The sequence below is a fragment of the Podarcis tiliguerta genome (genome assembly GCF_965153285.1).
Source record: "Podarcis tiliguerta genome assembly, chromosome: 11".
Classification (NCBI taxonomy): Eukaryota; Metazoa; Chordata; class Lepidosauria; order Squamata; family Lacertidae; genus Podarcis; species Podarcis tiliguerta.
Genome location: NC_139544.1, coordinates 60,337,761 through 60,356,524, shown reverse-complemented (window position 1 = coordinate 60,356,524; position 18,764 = coordinate 60,337,761). Strand labels below are relative to the sequence as shown.

General features: G+C 46.5%; 1 protein-coding gene across 1 annotated transcript in view; it reads left to right on the top strand.

The window, feature by feature from the left end:
• NOL6 (nucleolar protein 6) overlaps positions 1 to 18,764 on the top strand; it is a 69,230-nt gene that overhangs the window by 9,253 nt on the left and 41,213 nt on the right. The window contains exons 7-15 of the mRNA XM_083402702.1: positions 53 to 216; positions 1,426 to 1,546; positions 5,730 to 5,788; positions 7,716 to 7,817; positions 9,892 to 10,007; positions 11,250 to 11,427; positions 13,570 to 13,692; positions 15,274 to 15,422; positions 17,876 to 17,951. Of these exons, the coding sequence (XP_083258828.1) occupies positions 53 to 216; positions 1,426 to 1,546; positions 5,730 to 5,788; positions 7,716 to 7,817; positions 9,892 to 10,007; positions 11,250 to 11,427; positions 13,570 to 13,692; positions 15,274 to 15,422; positions 17,876 to 17,951 (1,088 nt within the window). The remainder of the gene's footprint in view (positions 1 to 52; positions 217 to 1,425; positions 1,547 to 5,729; positions 5,789 to 7,715; positions 7,818 to 9,891; positions 10,008 to 11,249; positions 11,428 to 13,569; positions 13,693 to 15,273; positions 15,423 to 17,875; positions 17,952 to 18,764) is intronic.

Genomic DNA, 18,764 nt, shown 5'->3' with positions numbered 1-18,764 from the left:
CCATATTTGTTCGACATGGACCAGTGGTGATCTCCTGTTCTGCCTTTCCTAGGAGCCTCGGAGCCACCGACGCCACACTACAACAACTCCATTTTGTGGGACCTGGTCCTGGAGTCCAGCCTGCTCTTCCTCTCGGAGGCAGCCCATGACTTCCAAGGCATGCGAGACGGGGTGTCTCTCCTCAAAGTGTGGCTGCGCCAACGTGGACTTCACCAGGTAACTGGGCCTGGGCACAATGGGGGGAGACCTGGGCCTCCTTGCTTCCTCACCCTTGAGCAGCCTGTCTGTTGTGACAAGACCGCGTTGTCAACTGCCCTGAGATCTACAGGTATCGGGCGGTATGCAAATTTAATAGATAAATATTTGGGGTTACAATCAAATATTTGGGGTTACAGTGGTGGTGCCTGTGGAAGTTGTAGTCCCAAGAATTCTGGAGGACACCCGGTTTGCAAAATCTGCTAAATGTTGTGATCCCTTTGCACTATGCTAAAAATGCTAAAAATGTCTCGAGCAGCTGCAGGCTATATTCCTAAACAGGACCGTCTTCACCCAGCTGGGTGCAAGGGGTGCGGGGCACCTGGATGCCAAATTCTGGGGGGCGCCCCTCAATTCTGGGGGGCGCCAGTGGAGGTGAAAAGCAATGGAGCGAAAGTCCCCACCCCCCTCCTCCGTTACTCTGTTGCAGTACTGCACCTAAGAGAGGGGTCTGCAACCTTTAAGACAAAAAGAGCCACTTGGACCCGTTTCTGAAGAAAAAAAACCTGGGAGCCGCAAAACCATTGCGACATTTAAAACAAATATATCTCCGGAGCTGCGATCTGACAGCGGGCGGGAAGGTGACGTCGGGACGGTGCGTGACTAACGCACGCACCGCCCCCATGCGACGTCATAGCCAGTACAGCGCCCGCCACAGTGGGGCGTGTCGGGGCGCACAATGGGCCTCCTCCCCTCGCTAGTATCCGCCCTTGAGCCGCGCCAAAGGTGCAAAAGGGCCACATGCGGCTCCGGAGCCGCGGGTTGCAGACCCCTGGCCTAAGATTTCAGATTAAAAATGCCACTGCTGGAATGAAAGGAGGACCACTTCCAGCCACGCTCTGAAGACTGGAGAAGAGATCCTCTTAAGAATATTAGGGGGGCAGGCAGGGGAAGCATGGCTTTGTTTTTTGCAGTCTTCTGGGGAAGAACTAGACCATGCGAAAAATGAACACAATATTTTAGCTGCGGTTCATTCCATTTCAGATTTGTATTCTTGTTGTAAAAAAGCATGCCTAGACAGTCTGTTCTTGTACCCATAACCTAGGTTTAAAGTGTCGTTTAGCTCCTAGCTTTCTAGCACTGGGTGGCTGGAGGATTTGGGAATCTGCAGCAGAAGAGCACCTTGTGCCAACTTTTGTGTATTGTCCATTTCTTCCCCTTCCCCCCCAGGGCCTTGGGTGCTTCAATGGCTTCATGGCTTCTATGCTGGTGGCGTATCTCTTGGAGAAGCACAAGATCAACAAAGTGATGAGTGGATACCAGGTGTTGAGGAACAGCCTTCAGTTCTTAGGTAAGCCCAGGGCGCTTTGGCTCTGAGGTGGGAGGTGCTTAGATCTGAGCTGGTTTGTGGGGCTCCCTGCCATTCCACCCTCAATCATAGACTGAGCCACCCATTTGGCAGAATAATACTACGATACGATACAATAATCTTTATTGTCATTGTCCCATACAGAACAATGACATTGAAAATCTACATCAGACATTCAGAAACCAAGAAGCCTGCTATCCCAGCCTGGTCAGCCCCTTAAAACTCTGGTACCCCATAATTAAATAGAATATACTCCCATAGAGGGTCCCATAGGGACGCGGGTGGCACTGTGGGTTAAAGCCTCAGTGCCTAGGGCTTGCCGATCGAAAGGTCGGCGGTTCGAATCCCCGCGGCGGGGTGCGCTCCCGTTGTTCGGTCCCAGCGCCTGCCAACCTAGCAGTTCGAAAGCACTCTCGGGTGCAAGTAGATAAATAGGGACCGCTTACTAGCGGGAAGGTAAATGGCGTTTCCGTGTGCGGCTCTGGCTCGCCAGAGCAGCGATGTCACGCTGGCCACGTGACCCGGAAGTGTCTTCGGACAGCGCTGGCCCTTGGCCTCTTTGAGTGAGATGGGCGCACAACCCTAGAGTCTGTCAAGACTGGCCCGTACGGGCAGGGGTACCTTTACCTTTACCTTTACTCCCATAGAGACTACCTTACACTGCGTTTAAAACCAAAATCACATTTGGATAGAAGCTGTTTCTCAGGCAGCTAGTCCTAGTCTTTATAACCCTGTAACTTCTTCCAGAAGGCAGAAGCCGAAAGAGATCATTTCTGGGGTGCGCACTATCCTGCGCTATCTCTGCAGCTTTCTTATGGCACCTGGAAGCGTAGATTTGATCCAAGGTGGGAAGAGTGCACCCAACTATTCTCTCTGCAGTCTCTCTGCACCCTGGACAGCATTGTTTTTTCCCTGACCGTGCAGCTCCCTTACCACACACACAGACCATAATAATAATAAGATCTCCCTTGATTTCAGGCTGGTGGCAGCAACGTAACAGCAATTTTGTACATTTCTCCTGGTAAGGTGTGTCCTGCATTTAGAAAGTGATCGTTATCAGGGAGAGGGCTAGAATCTGCTTTCTTCAATATGCTAGATTTCTACATGGAGGGAGTTTCTTACAAGGAGAAACAGTGAACGGCACAATTCCTTCCTCTGTAGTGACGCATTTTAGGAAGAACGTGACATCCTATGTCTTAGAATCGTAGAGTTGGAAGGGACCCAGGGAAACCATCTAGTCCAGCCTTCTTGAAAAGTGTCGTTTGGCTCTGAATCTCTTCTTCCCGCCCCCACCATTCCCTTGTGTTCCCCATTTTTGAGAGAGAGGGTGTTGCTTCTGCTTGAAGCTTGTGGGCCATCTATGCCTCTGTCCCCCCAAATTTATATACAGTGGTACCTCTGGTTGCATCGGGACGCGGGTGGCGCTATGGGTTAAACAGAGCCTAGGACTTCCCGATCAAAAGGTCGGCGGTTCAAATCTGTGACGGGGTGAGCTCCTGTTGCTCGGTCCCTGCTCCTGCCAACCTAGCAGTTCGAAAGCACGTCAAAGTGCAAGTAGATAAATAGGTCCCGCTCTGGCGGGAAGGTAAACGGCGTTTCCGTGTGCTGCTCTGGTTCGCCAGAAGCGGCTTAGTCTTGCTGGCCACATGACCCGGAAGCTGTATGCCGGCTCCCTCGGCCAGTAAAGCGAGATGAGCGCCGCAACCCCAGAGTTGGTCACAACTGGACCTAATGGTCAGGGGTCCCTTTACCTTTACCTTTTTACCTCTGGTTGTGAACGGGATCCGTTCCGGAGGCCTGTTCGCAACCTGAAAAGAACACAACCTGCGTGTGCACGGGTCGCAATTCGCCACTTCTGACGTCATTTTGCGCGTCTGCGCATGCGTGAGCGGCAAAACCCGGAAGTAACCCTTTCTGGTACTTCCGGTCACCGCGGGACACAACCTGAAAACCCACAACCTGAAGCAAACATAACATGAGGTATGACTGTACCTCACATGCATCTTTGTCTCCTTTAAACATTTTAAAAAATTGCAGTGATTTTTTAAAAAGGAGTGGGATAGGGATGTCTTCTAAAGGCTCTGCAACCAGGAAGTTTTCTTGGGGGAAGATTCCTTCATCCGCCTCTGTGCCAGATGCCCCATCCTTCATTCAGTACAAAAGCGTCCTCCATCTGCCCCCCTCGCTCCGCACCCCAGAGCCAAACGATGGGGTTCACTCCCGCAAGAACTTTCTGAGTGTAAGAGCTGTTCGACGGGAGAACGGACTACCATGGAAGGTGGTGGGCTGTCCTTCCTTGGAGGTTTTTAAGAGGTTGGATGGCCATTTGTCGGGGATGCTTTCGTCAAGATTTCTGCAGTGCAGCGGGTTAGACTAGATGGCCTTCAGGTACCCCTTCCAACTCTGCCATTCCACGATGGCTGCCAACTTGGATGGCTTTGAAAGGGCATTAGGCAAATTCGTGGGAGGATAAGGCAATGTTCTCCCTCCACTGCCAGCATTATACCTCTGAATGCCTGTTGTTGTTTGTTTGATTGAATTTTTAAATTAGTTTTTATTAAATATTACAAGAAAATAAATAGAAAAAGGAGATTAAAACAAAAATCCATGCATAACATTGTAAACACATTTGTGTACGTATTTTCCAAAATGCAGATTAGAATAGAAAGAAAGAAAAGATAAAAGAAAAGGGGAAAAAAAGAAATATGTTTCATAACCAATAATACCAAATTTATATTTTAAACATGACAAAATATAAATCCTAGTTAAAATATTATAAAAGACTTCCACCGCATTCACCACACGTCTCTTAATTTCTAGTTCACCTTTACTTCTGTTCTTCAGTCACTTCCTTTCCTTGAGTTCTTTCATAGTCCATCAAATCTTTGTATTCTTTATATTCTTCACAAGGTGATTGATTGAATTTATATACTGCCCTATACCTGGAGGCCTCAGGGCAATTCACAGAAAATATCAACATAAAAACCACAATGATCCCGGCTTCGGCTGAGGAGGGCGGGATATAAATAAAATTATTATTATTGTTGTTGTTATTATTATTAATATTATTATTATAATTATATAATCAAAACAAACCAACAACCCAAGAACCCCCCCCCCCCCCAAAAAAGAGAGCCACATTTTAAAAGGGCATAGGATGTCAATGACATCAACCAAAGGCCTGGTTAAAAAGCAACGCTTTTGCCTGGCGCCCAATGGTGTGTAATGAAGGCGCCAGGCGAACTTCCCCGGGGAGAGCATTCCACAGACGGGGAGCCACTACAGAGAAGACCCCGTTCTCGTGTTGCTACCCTCTGGACCTCTCGAGGAGGAGGCACACGAAGGAGGGCCTCAGAAGATGATCTCAGGGTCTGGGTAGGTTCATATGGAAACTGCAACTGCTCCTTCCCTCAAGACCTGCTTCTGAGCTTCCTGTTGGGACGTGTTGTTGGGTACCTTGAGGGCAGGATACGGCACTAGACTAGACACTAAGATCACACCTGTTTTCTTTTTTCTTTTTTTTTAAATAATATTTATTAGAAGTTTAAAAGTTACAGAAAATAAGCAAAAGAAAAAAAAAGAAAAAAGAGTCAATACATAAAAAGAGAACAAAAAAACCCACAATACATCAAAACACAAACAAAAACAATTAAAAACACATCCAATATTTATCCTTATCTTTCATTAACTTATTTCCTCGACCTCCTCACACCACCCTTTTTTGTATTCCAGTTATTAACTATATCAGCAAACCCTTTCCATCTTTCGCTGCTTTCTGTCATTTAATTATCTTAATTCGTTTTAACCTTATCTTACCATCAAAACCTTAAAAATTATTTATACTTAACTCCTTATAGTATTTCTACTAAAGTCATGTAATTTCATTCCAACATTTCCTAACATGCATCAATTTTACAATATTTCTCTAAATAGATTTTTAAATTTTTTCCAATCTTCTTCCACCGTCTCTTCTCCCTGGTCTCGGATTCTGTCAGATCACACCTGTTTTCAGCCTGAGAGGTTTGGGGTCAATCAGTGCCCATCTCCACTGCTATTTTGGTTCTCTGTAAAGGTGTCCTCTCCCTTTTCCACCCTCTGCAGTTTCACAATCTCTGAGCAACTGCATGATCTTTTTTCCCCACGTGTCTGTCTTCCTTCCTTCCAGCTGCCACAGACCTCAGTACATCTGGAATCAGCCTTTCAAAGGATGGAGTTTCCTCACTGGTAAGAGTGTGTGCTTTGGGGTACTTGGGATTCCTGGTTAGGGCAGAGGCGGTGGGGAGCTCAACCTCTGGTTTATTATGACAGCCGTATTCCACCTACCTTCCAAGGAGCTCAAGGTGCCTTGCATGGTTATCCCCTCAACCTTGTGAGGTTGTGCATTCACTTTCCCTGCTAGAAGCTGCTACCCCCCCTGCTTTTCAGCCCACGATGCCTTTTGAATCTCTATACTTTATCGAAAGGTTTTCAGTGAACAAATAAAAGGAATGGGGGGGAACGGGACCAAAACAACAAGTTGCTTAAAATGAATACAACACAATGTATAGGTATACACTATAAGTAAGTGTAATGGTTCTAGGGGTTGCTCGTGCGTAAGCTTGTCCCAACGTCTGGCTGGGTTGCCTGAGTGAACCTTTCCTGTCCGGGCAGCCACTCGCCCGTGACCGTCTCAGTCGCTGGCAGAATCCGTCAGTGGGCGTTTCTTAAACTTCTTCCAGCAAAGAAGTTCTTTGACACCAAGTCTCCTCGTACTCTCCCTGCGCGGAAGCCTTCTGCGCAAGGAGGGCGTAGGCAGCGGAGGACCCCTTCTCTCCCCGCTGGTCCCCGGCAAGGAGTCATGGGATCGCCTCGCCGATTCCCCCATCTCCCCCCCTTCTCCACTGGAGCTACGCTGATTCTCTCCCCCAGAAGATGGGCTGCCCCTCCCACTCCCGGGACGCTCTCTGGGATCCCTTCGGAGCTTGCTCTCTCCCTCGGACACTGATGGCAGTTCCCTGACAGTAAGGTTATCATCCATCGAGCATACAGTTATTAACATGTCACTAACACGTCACTATAGTTTTTCTAAATGCACTTGTACTGTCATCATATTTATCCATACACAATCTGTGTCCAAAAGCAATCCCTTTGTATAAGAGTTGTTGTATTTTCTATCTATTGATCAAAGAAAAGTAGTAGTAGTAATAACATAAATAATAATTATTATTAATAATAATATAATTTATTTATACCCCACCCATCTGGCTGGGTTTCCCCAGCCACTCTGGGCAGCTCCCAACAGAATATTAAAACACTATAAAACATCAGACATTAAAAACTTCCCTAAACAGGGCTGCCTTCAGATGTCTTCAGATGGGAGGGCATTCCACAGGGTGGGTGCCACCACCGAGAAGGCCCCCTGCCTTCTTCCCTGTAACTTCACTTCTCGCAGGGAGGGAACTGCCAGAAGACCCTCAGAGCTGGACCTCTGTTGTCTGGGCTGAATGATGGGGGTGGAGACACTCCTTCAGGTATAGATAGAAAGATTATCTTTCCAGTGAACCAGTATCAAGTCTTTTGGCAGACCTGAGGGTGCAAAGAGCCCATCTATGTTGACCAGGTGTCAAACCCCGTATCTGGGTGCACACGAAAGCTCATACCAATAACAAACTTTAGTCTCTAAGGTGCTACTGGAATGGAATTTTTTTATTTTTTCCCGTATAATGGGTATGTGGTTTAGAATAATATGATCATCTGGCATTTTTAATTTCTCCCCCAAAATTTATTTATACATCCCGATTCTTCTTTTCTCCAGAATTTTGCAGGCATCAGCCATTGCATAAACCTAAGTTTCAAAGGAGCATTTTCCTTGTTATGCCTTTTGAATCTCAGTTTTGTCCCCTTTGTCCGAGAGCCAGTGTGGTGTAGTAGTTTAGAGCGATAGACTCGTAATCTGGTGAACCGGGTTCGCTTCCCTGCTCCTCCACATGCAGCTGCTGGGTGACCTTGGGCCAGTCACACTTCTCTGAGGTCTCTCAGCCCCACTCACCTCACAGAGTGTTTGTTGTGGGGGAGGAAGGGAAAGGAGAATGTGAGCCGCTTTGAGACTTCTTCAGGTAGTGATAAAGTGGGATATCAAATCCAAACTCTTCTTCTTCTTCTCTTCCTCTAGCCTACCCTGGCGGACTTCCACGCAGCATTCCAGGTTGTCTTTGTGGACCCTTCTGGGTTGGTCAACCTGTGCGCAGACATGACGGCCTCCACATATAAGCAGGTAAATGAGGTCGTGGTTTGGCCCAGCTTTCCCCAACGTGGCACCCTCCAAATGTTTCCTATCAGCCCCAGCCAGTTCAGGTTTACTGAAGGAGAGGAGAGGAAGTTTCTCTGTAGAGCTAAAAGGCCTTGTTTCTAGCAGACGAAATTCATTGGAAAACCGTCCCTTGTATTCATGTCACTTATAACCAGCTCTTCGCGTTTGCATAATCCTGGAGTGAGAAACAGAATTAAAAATATAACAAAGCAATATTTCACCGAAATTGAACACCCTCAAAGGAAGAACGGTTGATAAAAACAAGGGTTTTTTTCAGTGATGGCAAAACTGATGGCAATGATAAGAGACATAAATTTAGAATCCTTTAAAGAATTCTGGAAACTCACTCTAATCTGTTTAAAAACTTATTTCCCCTATGCAAAGGCCAAAGCAGGGTTTGAAGCGTAAGAAAATAGCAGGATATATTAAGAAACGGGTTAAAGAGCATGAAATTAGATAAGACAGAACCTTAAAAAGCAATTTTATGTAATTTGAGTTAGAAATATTGATCTTGGGTGAGCGGAAGTCACTAGTTTTGTTGAATTGGAATGTAACTGTTGAGTAACAGATTTAACTTTCAATATGGAAAAATAATAAAATATATATAAGAAATTCAACCTAGTGTAAATACAAATGGCATGCCAGTGTTTTCACTGTTGTTGGAACTGCAGGCTTGTGGGAGAGGCTGAGAACGAGAGAGTGACTTGGGTGAACGGGGAATTCGAACCCTGGTTTCGTGTTATTGTCTACCTGCTGCTCTGCTTTGCTCTTTGCAAATGGACCAGGGAAGCGAACGAGCCAAGAGTGTTTGCACCGGCCGCTGGCGGGGTGGGTGGAGCGGTTTTGTAGGGTACCCCCAACCAAGATGAGTCGATGCCTCGAGAGAGAGAAGGAGGCAACTACCGTATTTTTCGCTCCATAAGACGCACCCGACCATAAGACGCACCTAGTTTTTAGGGGAGGAAAACCAGAAAAAAAATATTTTGAATCAAATGTTGTACTAAACTATTTAATAAGCAACCGGTATATCTGAATCATACAACCACGTAAAGTGAACAGCAGTCAACAGTGGCATTAAGAGATCACAGCCGTTCTCAACCTGTGGGTCCCCAGATGTTGTTGGACTACAACTCCCATCATCCCTCAACTCCCATCACCCCTGAGCTCTGGCCTTGCTAGCTAGGGGCGATGGGAGTTGTAGTTCAACAACATCTGGGGACCCACAGGTTGAGAACGGCTGAATTGCGGTATGTGAGGTGGGGCTTACCTGCCCCCCCCCCAATACAGTGGTGCCTCGCAAGACAAAATTAATTCGTTCCGCGAGTCTCTTCATCTAGCGGTTTTTCGTCTTGCGAAGCAACCCTATTAGCGGATTAGCGCTATTAGGGGTTTAGCGGCTATTAGCGGCTCTGGCTGTGGAGACATCCCTCAGCTCGTAACTGCAGCGGCAGTTTCCCCTTACATTGGTACCTCGGGTTAAGTACAGTGGTACCTCGGGTTACATACGCTACAGGTTACAGACTCCGCTAACCCAGAAATAGTACCTTGGCTTAAGAACTTTGCTTCAGGATGAGAACAGAAATCGTGCTCTGGCGGTGCAGCAGCAGTGGGAGGCCCCATTAGCTAAAGTGGTGCTTCAGGTTAAGAACAGTTTCAGGTTAAGTACAGACCTCCGGAACGAATTAAGTACTTAACCCGACGTACCACTGTACTTCATTCTTTCTGGAGGTCCATTCTTAACCTGAAATTGTTCTTAACCTGAAGCACCACTTTAGCTAATGGGGCCTGCCGCTGCGCTGCCAGAGCACAATTTCTGTTCTTATCCTGAAGCAAAGTTCTTAACCCGAGGTACTATTTCTGGGTTAGCGGAGTCTGTAACCTGAAACGTATGTAACCCGAGGTACCACTGTACTTTTTAGGAGGAAAAAAGTGTGTCTTATGGAGCGAAAAATACGGTACATTGTGGCCTGGAATTGACTCTTGGGGGTTGGCTTATCTCTCCGCTTGCCTAAATATGTGTAGTTTTGCTCTCTCTTAGATCCAGTTCGAAGCCAAGCACTCCATGGAGATTCTGGATGACAAAACGATGGATGGGTTCCATTTGCTGCTCATGACCCCCAAGCCTCTGATCCGAGCCTTTGACCACGTGTTCCAGTACGTTCTCTCCATGAGAATATGTCTTTCTTTCTTACGTTTACACACTACTTTTTCTTCGAAGGAGCACAAGGGGACTTGCCTGGTTCTTCTCTTCCTCCTCATTTCCTCTTTACAACAAGCGTGTGAGAGAAGTTGGGCTGAGATACGGTGACTGGCCGAAGGTCACCCAGTGAGTTTTGTGGCCGCATGACTATTCAAACCTCAAGCCTCCCAGGTCCTAGTCCATCACTCTTTTTTGAAAAAATGTATTTTACTAAAAACCAGAGCACTTGGGGGGGGGGGGGATAATTCAGATGGAAATTCCCAGGTGTCAAAAAAAAAAAAAAAAGGTTATTTATGTATGCCACTACGACTGCCTATGTTTTGTTAGCACAAAAATGGAAAACGAGCGAGGTCCCAACCGAAGAAGAATGGCAACGTAAACTGATGGAATTTGTGCAGCTTGCAGATCTAACTTACAGAATAAGAGAACAAGAATAACATTCGTTTAAAGAAGATTGGAAAATGTTTCTTGAATATATGGGGGGAATTGTGTACACTTGAAAACGTCGGCAGCATTAAGATAAATTCAACAGTTTTGATGGAAGTAATAATGGAATACTGAATGGTTTAGTTTATATAAAATATGCGGGGACTTACGCTATGCAAAATGAGCCATGGAAAGAGAATAAGGGAAGTCATTGATATTTTAAGGTTGTTTAAATGAATATTCTAAATTGTGAAACAAGATTTAATAAAAATTATATACAGTCATACCTCGGGTTACAGATGCTTCAGGTTGAGTTTTTTCAGGTTATGGACGCTCCAAAACCCGGAAGTACCAGAACGGCTTACTTCCGGGTTTCAGAGGTTGCGCATGCACAGAAGCGCCGAATCACAACCCGCGTGTGCGCAGATGCGCCGCTGCAGGTTGCAAACGTTGCAGGTTGCGAACGTGCATCCCACACGGATCACGTTCGCAACCCGAGCGTCCACTGTATAAAAAAAGAAAATAAGTAATACGTAACTAACTAAATAAATAAGAATTAATAATCTGACTTGACCCTATATATAAACATTCGAGAAATCGGTCGACTTGCTCATTCTGGGCTGCCAAATCCTGCCTTTTTTGGAGCAGAACTTGAGTTGGTTCAGCACCAGTAATTTATTTCTCCTCCACTGCTGTGTTTGCCCAGCCTGGGCACAGTTGCTTATTTGTGGACCCAGAAGTGACTGCATTTCTCTCTCCCGGTTCCTCAGCCTCAAGCACGTCTCCAAGCTGCAGGCGGCCTGCAGGAAGATGCAGCTGCTCAACGAGCTGATGGATCGCGGCGGGAATTATGTGGCGGCGACTCTGCCTTTCCTCATCGGCTTGCTGGAACGAGGGCTGTCTCGGAGGATCCTGCTGCTGACGCATGCGCTGCCCCAGACTCAACCAGTAAGTTTTATTTCAGACCGTGGTGGTGATGTTGATATTTATATTATATTTACATTCAAAACCTGACAGTACCAAATTATTGAAGGGTATTCACCCAAGCCAGACTAAACGTCTTTCCTTCTGCAGTGTTGGATGGCAGGTTGAGAGGAGTTTCCTACCAGGACAGACTTTGCTCGTGTGCTCAAGACGTTGATTCTATAAAACATATTTTGCTGCACTGTGCGAAATGTGAGCAAGCCAGGGCTGAACTGATATTACCCTTGCTGGTACCTTTCCCAGGAAAATCAGAGGCTCACTATGTCAGGTTCCTATTGGAAGACCGGACAAACTCTAGAACATTAGCAGGGGCGAAGTTTTTATTGGTGGTTGCAAGAACCAATGATCCCTATCCTTAAGTCTGAACAAAATGCTAGTTTAACCTGGAGGTAGGCTGTCTGAATTGTGCATTGCTTTGTAATGATTTGTTGGGTCTTTGGACCGTAATAAATATGATTGATTGATTGATTGATTGATTGATAGATATTTATTTAGACCCCGCCTTTTCACCTGGCAAGGACTCAAGGCGGCTTACAGATTAAATGAGAACAGCTCAAAACAGCTCAAAACATTTTGCGGTGGGGTGGGGGACAACTGAACATTCAGAAGATTATTAAAGGCATACCAGTGTACTGTTGGCACCTGTCTATCTAGGGAAACATTTATACACACAACAACCCTGTCAGGTGGATTAGGAAAAGAGAAAAGAGAGAGTTTCCGTGCGCTGCTCTGGTTTGCCAGAAGTGGCTTAGTCATGCTGGCCACATGACCTGGAAGCTGTACCCCGGTTCCCTCGGCCAGTAAAGCGAGATGAGTGCCGCAACCCCAGAGTCGGCCACAACTGGACCTAATGGTCAGGGGTCCCTTTACCTTTTACCTTCCAGGCCCTAGACCAGCACTCTAACCACTGTGCCACACTGGTTAACTGTGTGGTTAGCCTGCATATCTTTCCAGTGTGGGAGAGGTTTTACCCCAGCAATATATCTGTGCGAACAACATATATTTAAATATAGACGGTCATTCACCCTCGCTAGATTCAACATGCTTTACTGCAGGGCAGATATGTGGGTAAACCATTTGCGGAGCGAGTCTGCCCCGTGGCCTGATAGAGGTGGAAATCGTCTTTAATAATAATAATAATAATAATAATAATAATCTATTATTTGTACCCCGCCCATCTGGCTGGGTTTCCCCAGCCACTCTGGGCGGCTTCAAACAGAATATTAAAGTACAGAACCTATTAAATATTAAAAGCTTCCCTTTTACAAAGCTGCCTTCAGATGTCTTCTAAAAGTCTGGTAGTAGTTTGTCTCTTTGACATCTGGTGGGAGGGCGTTCCACAGGGCTGGTGCCACCACCGAGAAGGCCCTTTGCCTGGTTCCCTGTATCTTGGCCTCTCACAGCAAGGGAACCGCCAGAAGGCCCTCACCACTGGACCTCAGTGTCCGGGCAGAACGATGGGGGTGGAGATGCTCCTTCAGGTATACTGTCTTAATAATGGCTTACTATTAATAATAATACCTTTATTGTCATTGTATAGGCTGTACAATGAAATTAAACGAGCCTCCCTCCCCAAACACTCAATCTCTTATCAAACAACACACCACCTCGCAAGTCAATTTCGCGATGTTATTTATGTTATGTCTTGCTTCAATGTTGTTTTTATGAGGATATATGCTCGGTCTTTATTACCCCTGTTATACAGAAAATTCCAAGTGGGTTTGAACCTAAATGCTTAAAATCCCTGTTAGAGGACAAGGATCCAGAGATCACGCTAAGGGTGGCCAAATTTTGTGCCATAAAACTCCAGGAACAAGCTGTGCAATTACAAAGACTTAAGACCTCAGATGCAAATCCTAGATAATAACTTAGAATCTTAAGACCTAAACCACATTTCTAATTGCTGCCATATTCGTATTGTTTATTGTTCTATTTGATTGTTAATCCAAACTTAGTTCTATTGTGTTTTATGCTCGTTTGGTATGGTGTGTAAAACTGGTCTGGGACCATAATAATTATTTTAATCTTTTATATCCTTTTTATATCTTTTTTATATCTTTTTATATATTTCCATCTAATTTTGTTTCTCTCATCTTTTTCGCCCAGTGGCCAATTGACGCTGATCCCCCAAAACACAAAGACATCGGGTCCCTGTCATTTGGACTTCTGCTGAACCTTGAATTTGCAGGCAGCATCCTAGAGAGGGGACCTGGAGGAGACAGACCGGAGGTGAGACTGGAAGAGTTCTCTGGTCCCCATTATTGGGTGCCTAAGAGATTTTCTGGCTACGCTTTTGGCAAGCTAAGCTAAGCAGTTGGCTCCTTACCTCTCTCGCCCTGATCTGACCACTGTGATCCACACGACAGTCACCTCCAGACTGGATTATTGTAACTCAATCTACGTGGGGCTGCCCTTGAGACTGACCCAGAAACTCCAGTGGGTGCAGAATGCCGCTGCAAGACTCCTTACGGGGTCCTCGCCGTGGGATCCCATTCACCCAGTGCTATACCAGCTGCACTGGCTCCCAGCGGAGTACAGGATCAGGTTTAAGGTGCTGGTTTTAACCTTTAACCTTTAAAGCCCTATACGGCCTAGGACCCTCGTCCCACGGAGGATCTTATGGTCTTCAAACAAAAACATCTTGGAGGTCCCGGGCCACAGGGAGGTTAGGCTGGCCTCAACCAGAGCCAGTGCCTTTTTGGCTGTGGCCCCGATCTGGTGGAACTCTCTGTCACAAGGGACTAGGGCCCTGTGGGACTTGACATCTTTCCACAAGGCCTGCAAGACAGAGCTGTTCCACCAGGCCTTTGGCCAGGGCACAGCCTGACCCCCTCCTTTGGTAATCCTCACAGAACTCTAGCCCAGTGGTTGCCATTAATTTGATTTGAACTGATTTTATAATGAATGGATTTGAATGCTGTATTACTTTACTGTTGTTAGCCGCTCTGAGACCGGCTTTGGCTGGGGAGGGCGGGATATAAATGAAATATTATTATTATTATTATTATTATTAGGCACAACCCATTGGTGGTGAAAGTGCTCACTTTGATTTCATTGGGACTTTTTCAAGGCACATTATTCAGGAAAGAAACTTCCTTGTCCTGTTTTGCACACCTCTTTTTCTTGCTGAAAAAATGATATTTTGGACCCATGGAACTCTCCGCCACTGGAGATTCAGCAGGCAGCTTCTGTGCCAAATTTTAGCACCTGCTCAAAGCTTTTATATTCTGCCAGGCCTATGCAGGCGATTAAGTAGACATTCACAGTGGCTAATGGATGCCTGTTTTTAGATTTTTCATGGTTTTATTGTATTCTTTTATGTTTTTATTGCTGTAAACCACTTTTATGTATTTTTATGACATAGTGGTATACAATTTTTAAAAATAAATGAATTAAATAAACCTATTTAGGGCCGATTTTGCTTTCTTGCTAATTTCTGAAAAGTTAAAACTCTTTAAAGCAATTTATTTTTAAAGAATGATGGTCAGAATCACTTTCTTTTTTCTTCATCCTTTGCAAACAGGATTAGAGTTACCTGTGAAGACAAATTGGCACCTAATGCCCCATTTATATTTGTTTTAGTTCTGCTTTAATTGTTTGGCAATGGTTGAAAAACACAAACCAAACCCATAGAAGTTAACTTGTACTTGTATCTGTGCAAATCCAGGAATTGTGGACCTGGCCTGCAGAACTTTATGAGTATATAAAAAATGAATCAAATTATGTTCGTTTTACTATAAACAAAGCAAGCCTATGAGAAAGAGAGAGAAATGCCTTTCATTTCCCCTCTCTCGGGGTTTCATCCTGCAGGCGCTGGAGTTTCGGCAGTTTTGGGGGAAGCGATCGGAGCTGAGGCGTTTCCAAGATGGCGCCATCTGCGAGGCCGTTGTGTGGGACGCACCAAACATGAGCCAGAAGCGACTCATTTCTGAGCAGATCATTCGCCACCTCTTGCAGTTGTGAGTAGCATGCGGGGACTCGGTTTTGGGGGACCCAGAGAAGGCGAAAACAGGGGTTTGTGTGTGTAAGACCATTGGTCACTGGAACACAACCGGAGTGTTGCTGTTGGAGCACCTCTTCTTTCTCCAGGCAGATCAAGAGGAGAAGATGACTGCAAAGGTTGCAAGGTTTCTAGCTGGGGCAATCAGAATAAGGTCCACTATTTGACTGCTGATTCAGGACCCTAAACTGTGTTTTATATAATGGACTTTTTATTTTGTTCTGTGTATATCGCCATGTTTTTTGTGTCGCTATGGCCGACGGCTGACGCAAATAAAGCTTCATTCATACATTCTTTGGGGAGAAGCCAAAACGCTTGGAGATTTCTAACTTCGAAAAAAGACAGGTGGGCAGTGGACCTATAAAATTATGGACAGCATGGAGAGAGGAGATAGAGGAAAATATTTTGCATCTGCCATGCTTGTTAAGCACGTAAGAACAGGGGTCAGCAAACTTACTACGCCTCGGGCCGATGTCTCCAGTGCCGATTGTGCGGAGGGTGGGGGAGTGCGTGCACACACTCTATTTCCGGCGCACTTCCCTGTCGGAGGAGCACCAGAAATAACTTGTGCGCATGTGCACGGGCCTCCGACCCGGATGTGCACCGGAAATAACGCTTGCACATGCGCAAATAACGCTTGCGCATGTGCACAAGCTATTTCCGGTGCTCCTCTGACCCAGAAGTGGGCAGCCGCACAGTGCAGCGCTGGTAAGAGTGGGTGGCGGGGGTTGCTGCGGGCCAGATAAATGAGTCCCTCGGGCCTTATCCAGCCCACGGGCCTTAGCTTGGGGACCCCTGCATAAGAAGATCCTGCTGGTTAGGGTGAACAATAAATAATGATATCACCGGTAACTAGCCACGATGGAGGCAATGCACTGCCTCTGCGGTCAGAGGCAAGATGCTTCTGAATACCAGTTGCTGAAAAATGGAGGGAAGGGTGGTCTTGGGTTCAAGTTCTGCTTACAGGTTCCCACAGGTGGGAACAGGATGCTGAACTAGAGAGGCCATTGGCCCGTTCCAGCAGGCTCTACTTACTTTCTTACCACGTTCTCGTGTTACGAATGCAAAATATATTTCCTCGTTCTCCTCTTTTCATACTATTCATAAAACATAAAAGCGGGTGGCGCTGTGGTCTAAACCACTGAGCCTTTTGGGCTTGCCGATCAGAAGGTCAGCGGTTTGAAACCCTGTAATGGAGTGAGCTCCCATTGCTCCATCCCAGCTCCTGCCAACCTAGAAGTTCAAAAGCATACCAGTGCAAGTAGATAAATAAGTACCACTGCGGCGGGAAGGTAAACGGTGTTTCCGTGCACTCTGGTTTCCGTCACGGTGTCCCGTTGCTCCAGAAGCGGTTTAGTCATGCTGGCCACATGACCCGGAAAGCTGTCTGTGGACAAACGCCGGCTCCCTTGGCCTGAAAGTGAGATCAGTGCCGCAACCCCATAGTTGCCTTTGACTGGGCTTAACCGTCCGGGGTCCCTTGCCTTTACCTTTATCCTATACTACAGTCATACCTTGGGTTTACAGACGCTTCGGGTTGTGCATTTTCGGATTGCGCACCGCACCAAACCGAACCCAGAAGTACCAGAACAGGTTACTTCTGGGTTTCAGCACTCGTCCATGCGCAGAAGTGCTGAATCGCAACCCGTGTGTGCACAGATGCGGTGCTGCAGGTTGCGAACGTGCCTCCCGCACGGATCACGTTCGCAACACGAGCGTCCACTGTATCCATAATTTTATAGATCCACTAACTTCCCCCAAACTAGCCGTGGCAATGGAACAAAAGTTTTTTTCTGAAGCAGTGTACCATTAGTATCGGACAAACCACAGGGTGGGCCAGTTGCTTTGAGCGGCTGTACTCGGGGCTATTCTTCTAGAAAAGGAGGTGCCAGGACTCACCGCGAACGCCCCCTTTGTTTTATTATAATGGCGCCCACCTGAAAGGTGCTAGCACTGAGGTCCTGTAAGTTCTGGCGGGGAAAAAGCCCCGGCTGTACTCATAGGCTGTCCCCTGTTGGCAACAGGATACTGGGCCAAACGGTCTGAGCCCACCAAAGCAATTCAGGCGGCAGCCTTGGCTGGTCCCAGAGGAAGCTGGTCTCATTTTCCTGTGCCACCGCAACAGTTGCTGATGCCACCATCATCCTGTGAAGGCTGGTGAATTATCTGTCCTAACAGAACGTTGCGTAAAGAAACCCCCATGTTCTGCAGGCTCTCCTCACTGGGTACATTTATGACTTTTGTGGTTTCACCAGGCATTGAGCCCACGTAGGCTCTCCCAAGCTTTTATCGACGTCTTTGAAAAAGCATTAGAAACTTCGTTTAAAAAAAGAAAAGAGTCAATTAGAAGAAAGGAGCGCGTTCCCTGTTTAAAAGCCTTTCATGGTTTGGCACTCTCTTATCTCTCTGCAGACACATGGACATTCCGGAAACTTCCATCTGCTACACAGGTGCCCTGCTGGAGCCTGTGATCAAGATGGGGCGTGAAGTAAGCAGCCTCTTTCTCCTCTGTGAATTCATGTCCTTTGAAATGCGGTGGAACTTCCCCTTCCTCTCCTCTCCCCTTGTCCCCACCCCCAGGAAATCTGTTCCATAGGGCACAGGGAAAGCTGAGAAAGTCTGTTTTGGAAGCACAATGGCAAAGTATGTATTCATGTATGTATGTATGTACAGTCATACCTTGGGTTCCAGACGCTTCAGGTTGCGTTTTTTTGGGTTACGGAGCACCGAAACCCAGAAGTACAGTGGTGCCTCGCAAGATGAAATTAATCCGTTCCGCGAGTCTCTTCGTCTTGCGGTTTTTTCGTCTTGCAAAGCACAGCTATTAGCGGCTTAGTGGCTATTAACAGCTTAGCGGCTTTAAGAAAAAGGAAACAAACTCGCAAGAACCATGGGGAAATTCATCTTGTGGAACGACTCAAAAAACGGAAAACTCTTTCGTCTAGCGAGTTTTTCGTCTTGCGAGGCATTCGTCTTGCGGGGCACCACTGTACCGGAATGGGTTACTTCTGGGGGTTTTGGCGGTCGTGCATGCACAGAAGCGCTAAATCGCACTTTGCGCATGCGCAGAAGCGCCGAATCACAACCCATGCGTGCGCTGCTGCAGGTTGCGAACGCTGTGGGTTGCGAACGTGCATCCCACACGGATCACGTTCGCAACCCGAGCGTCCACTGTATGTATGGATGGATGTATTAAATGTGCATACTGACTTTCATCTGAAGATCACAGAGGGCTTCCCAACACAAAAATGCAACATGAAAACACAAAATACATAATGAAACAAAATTAAATTGATCACCC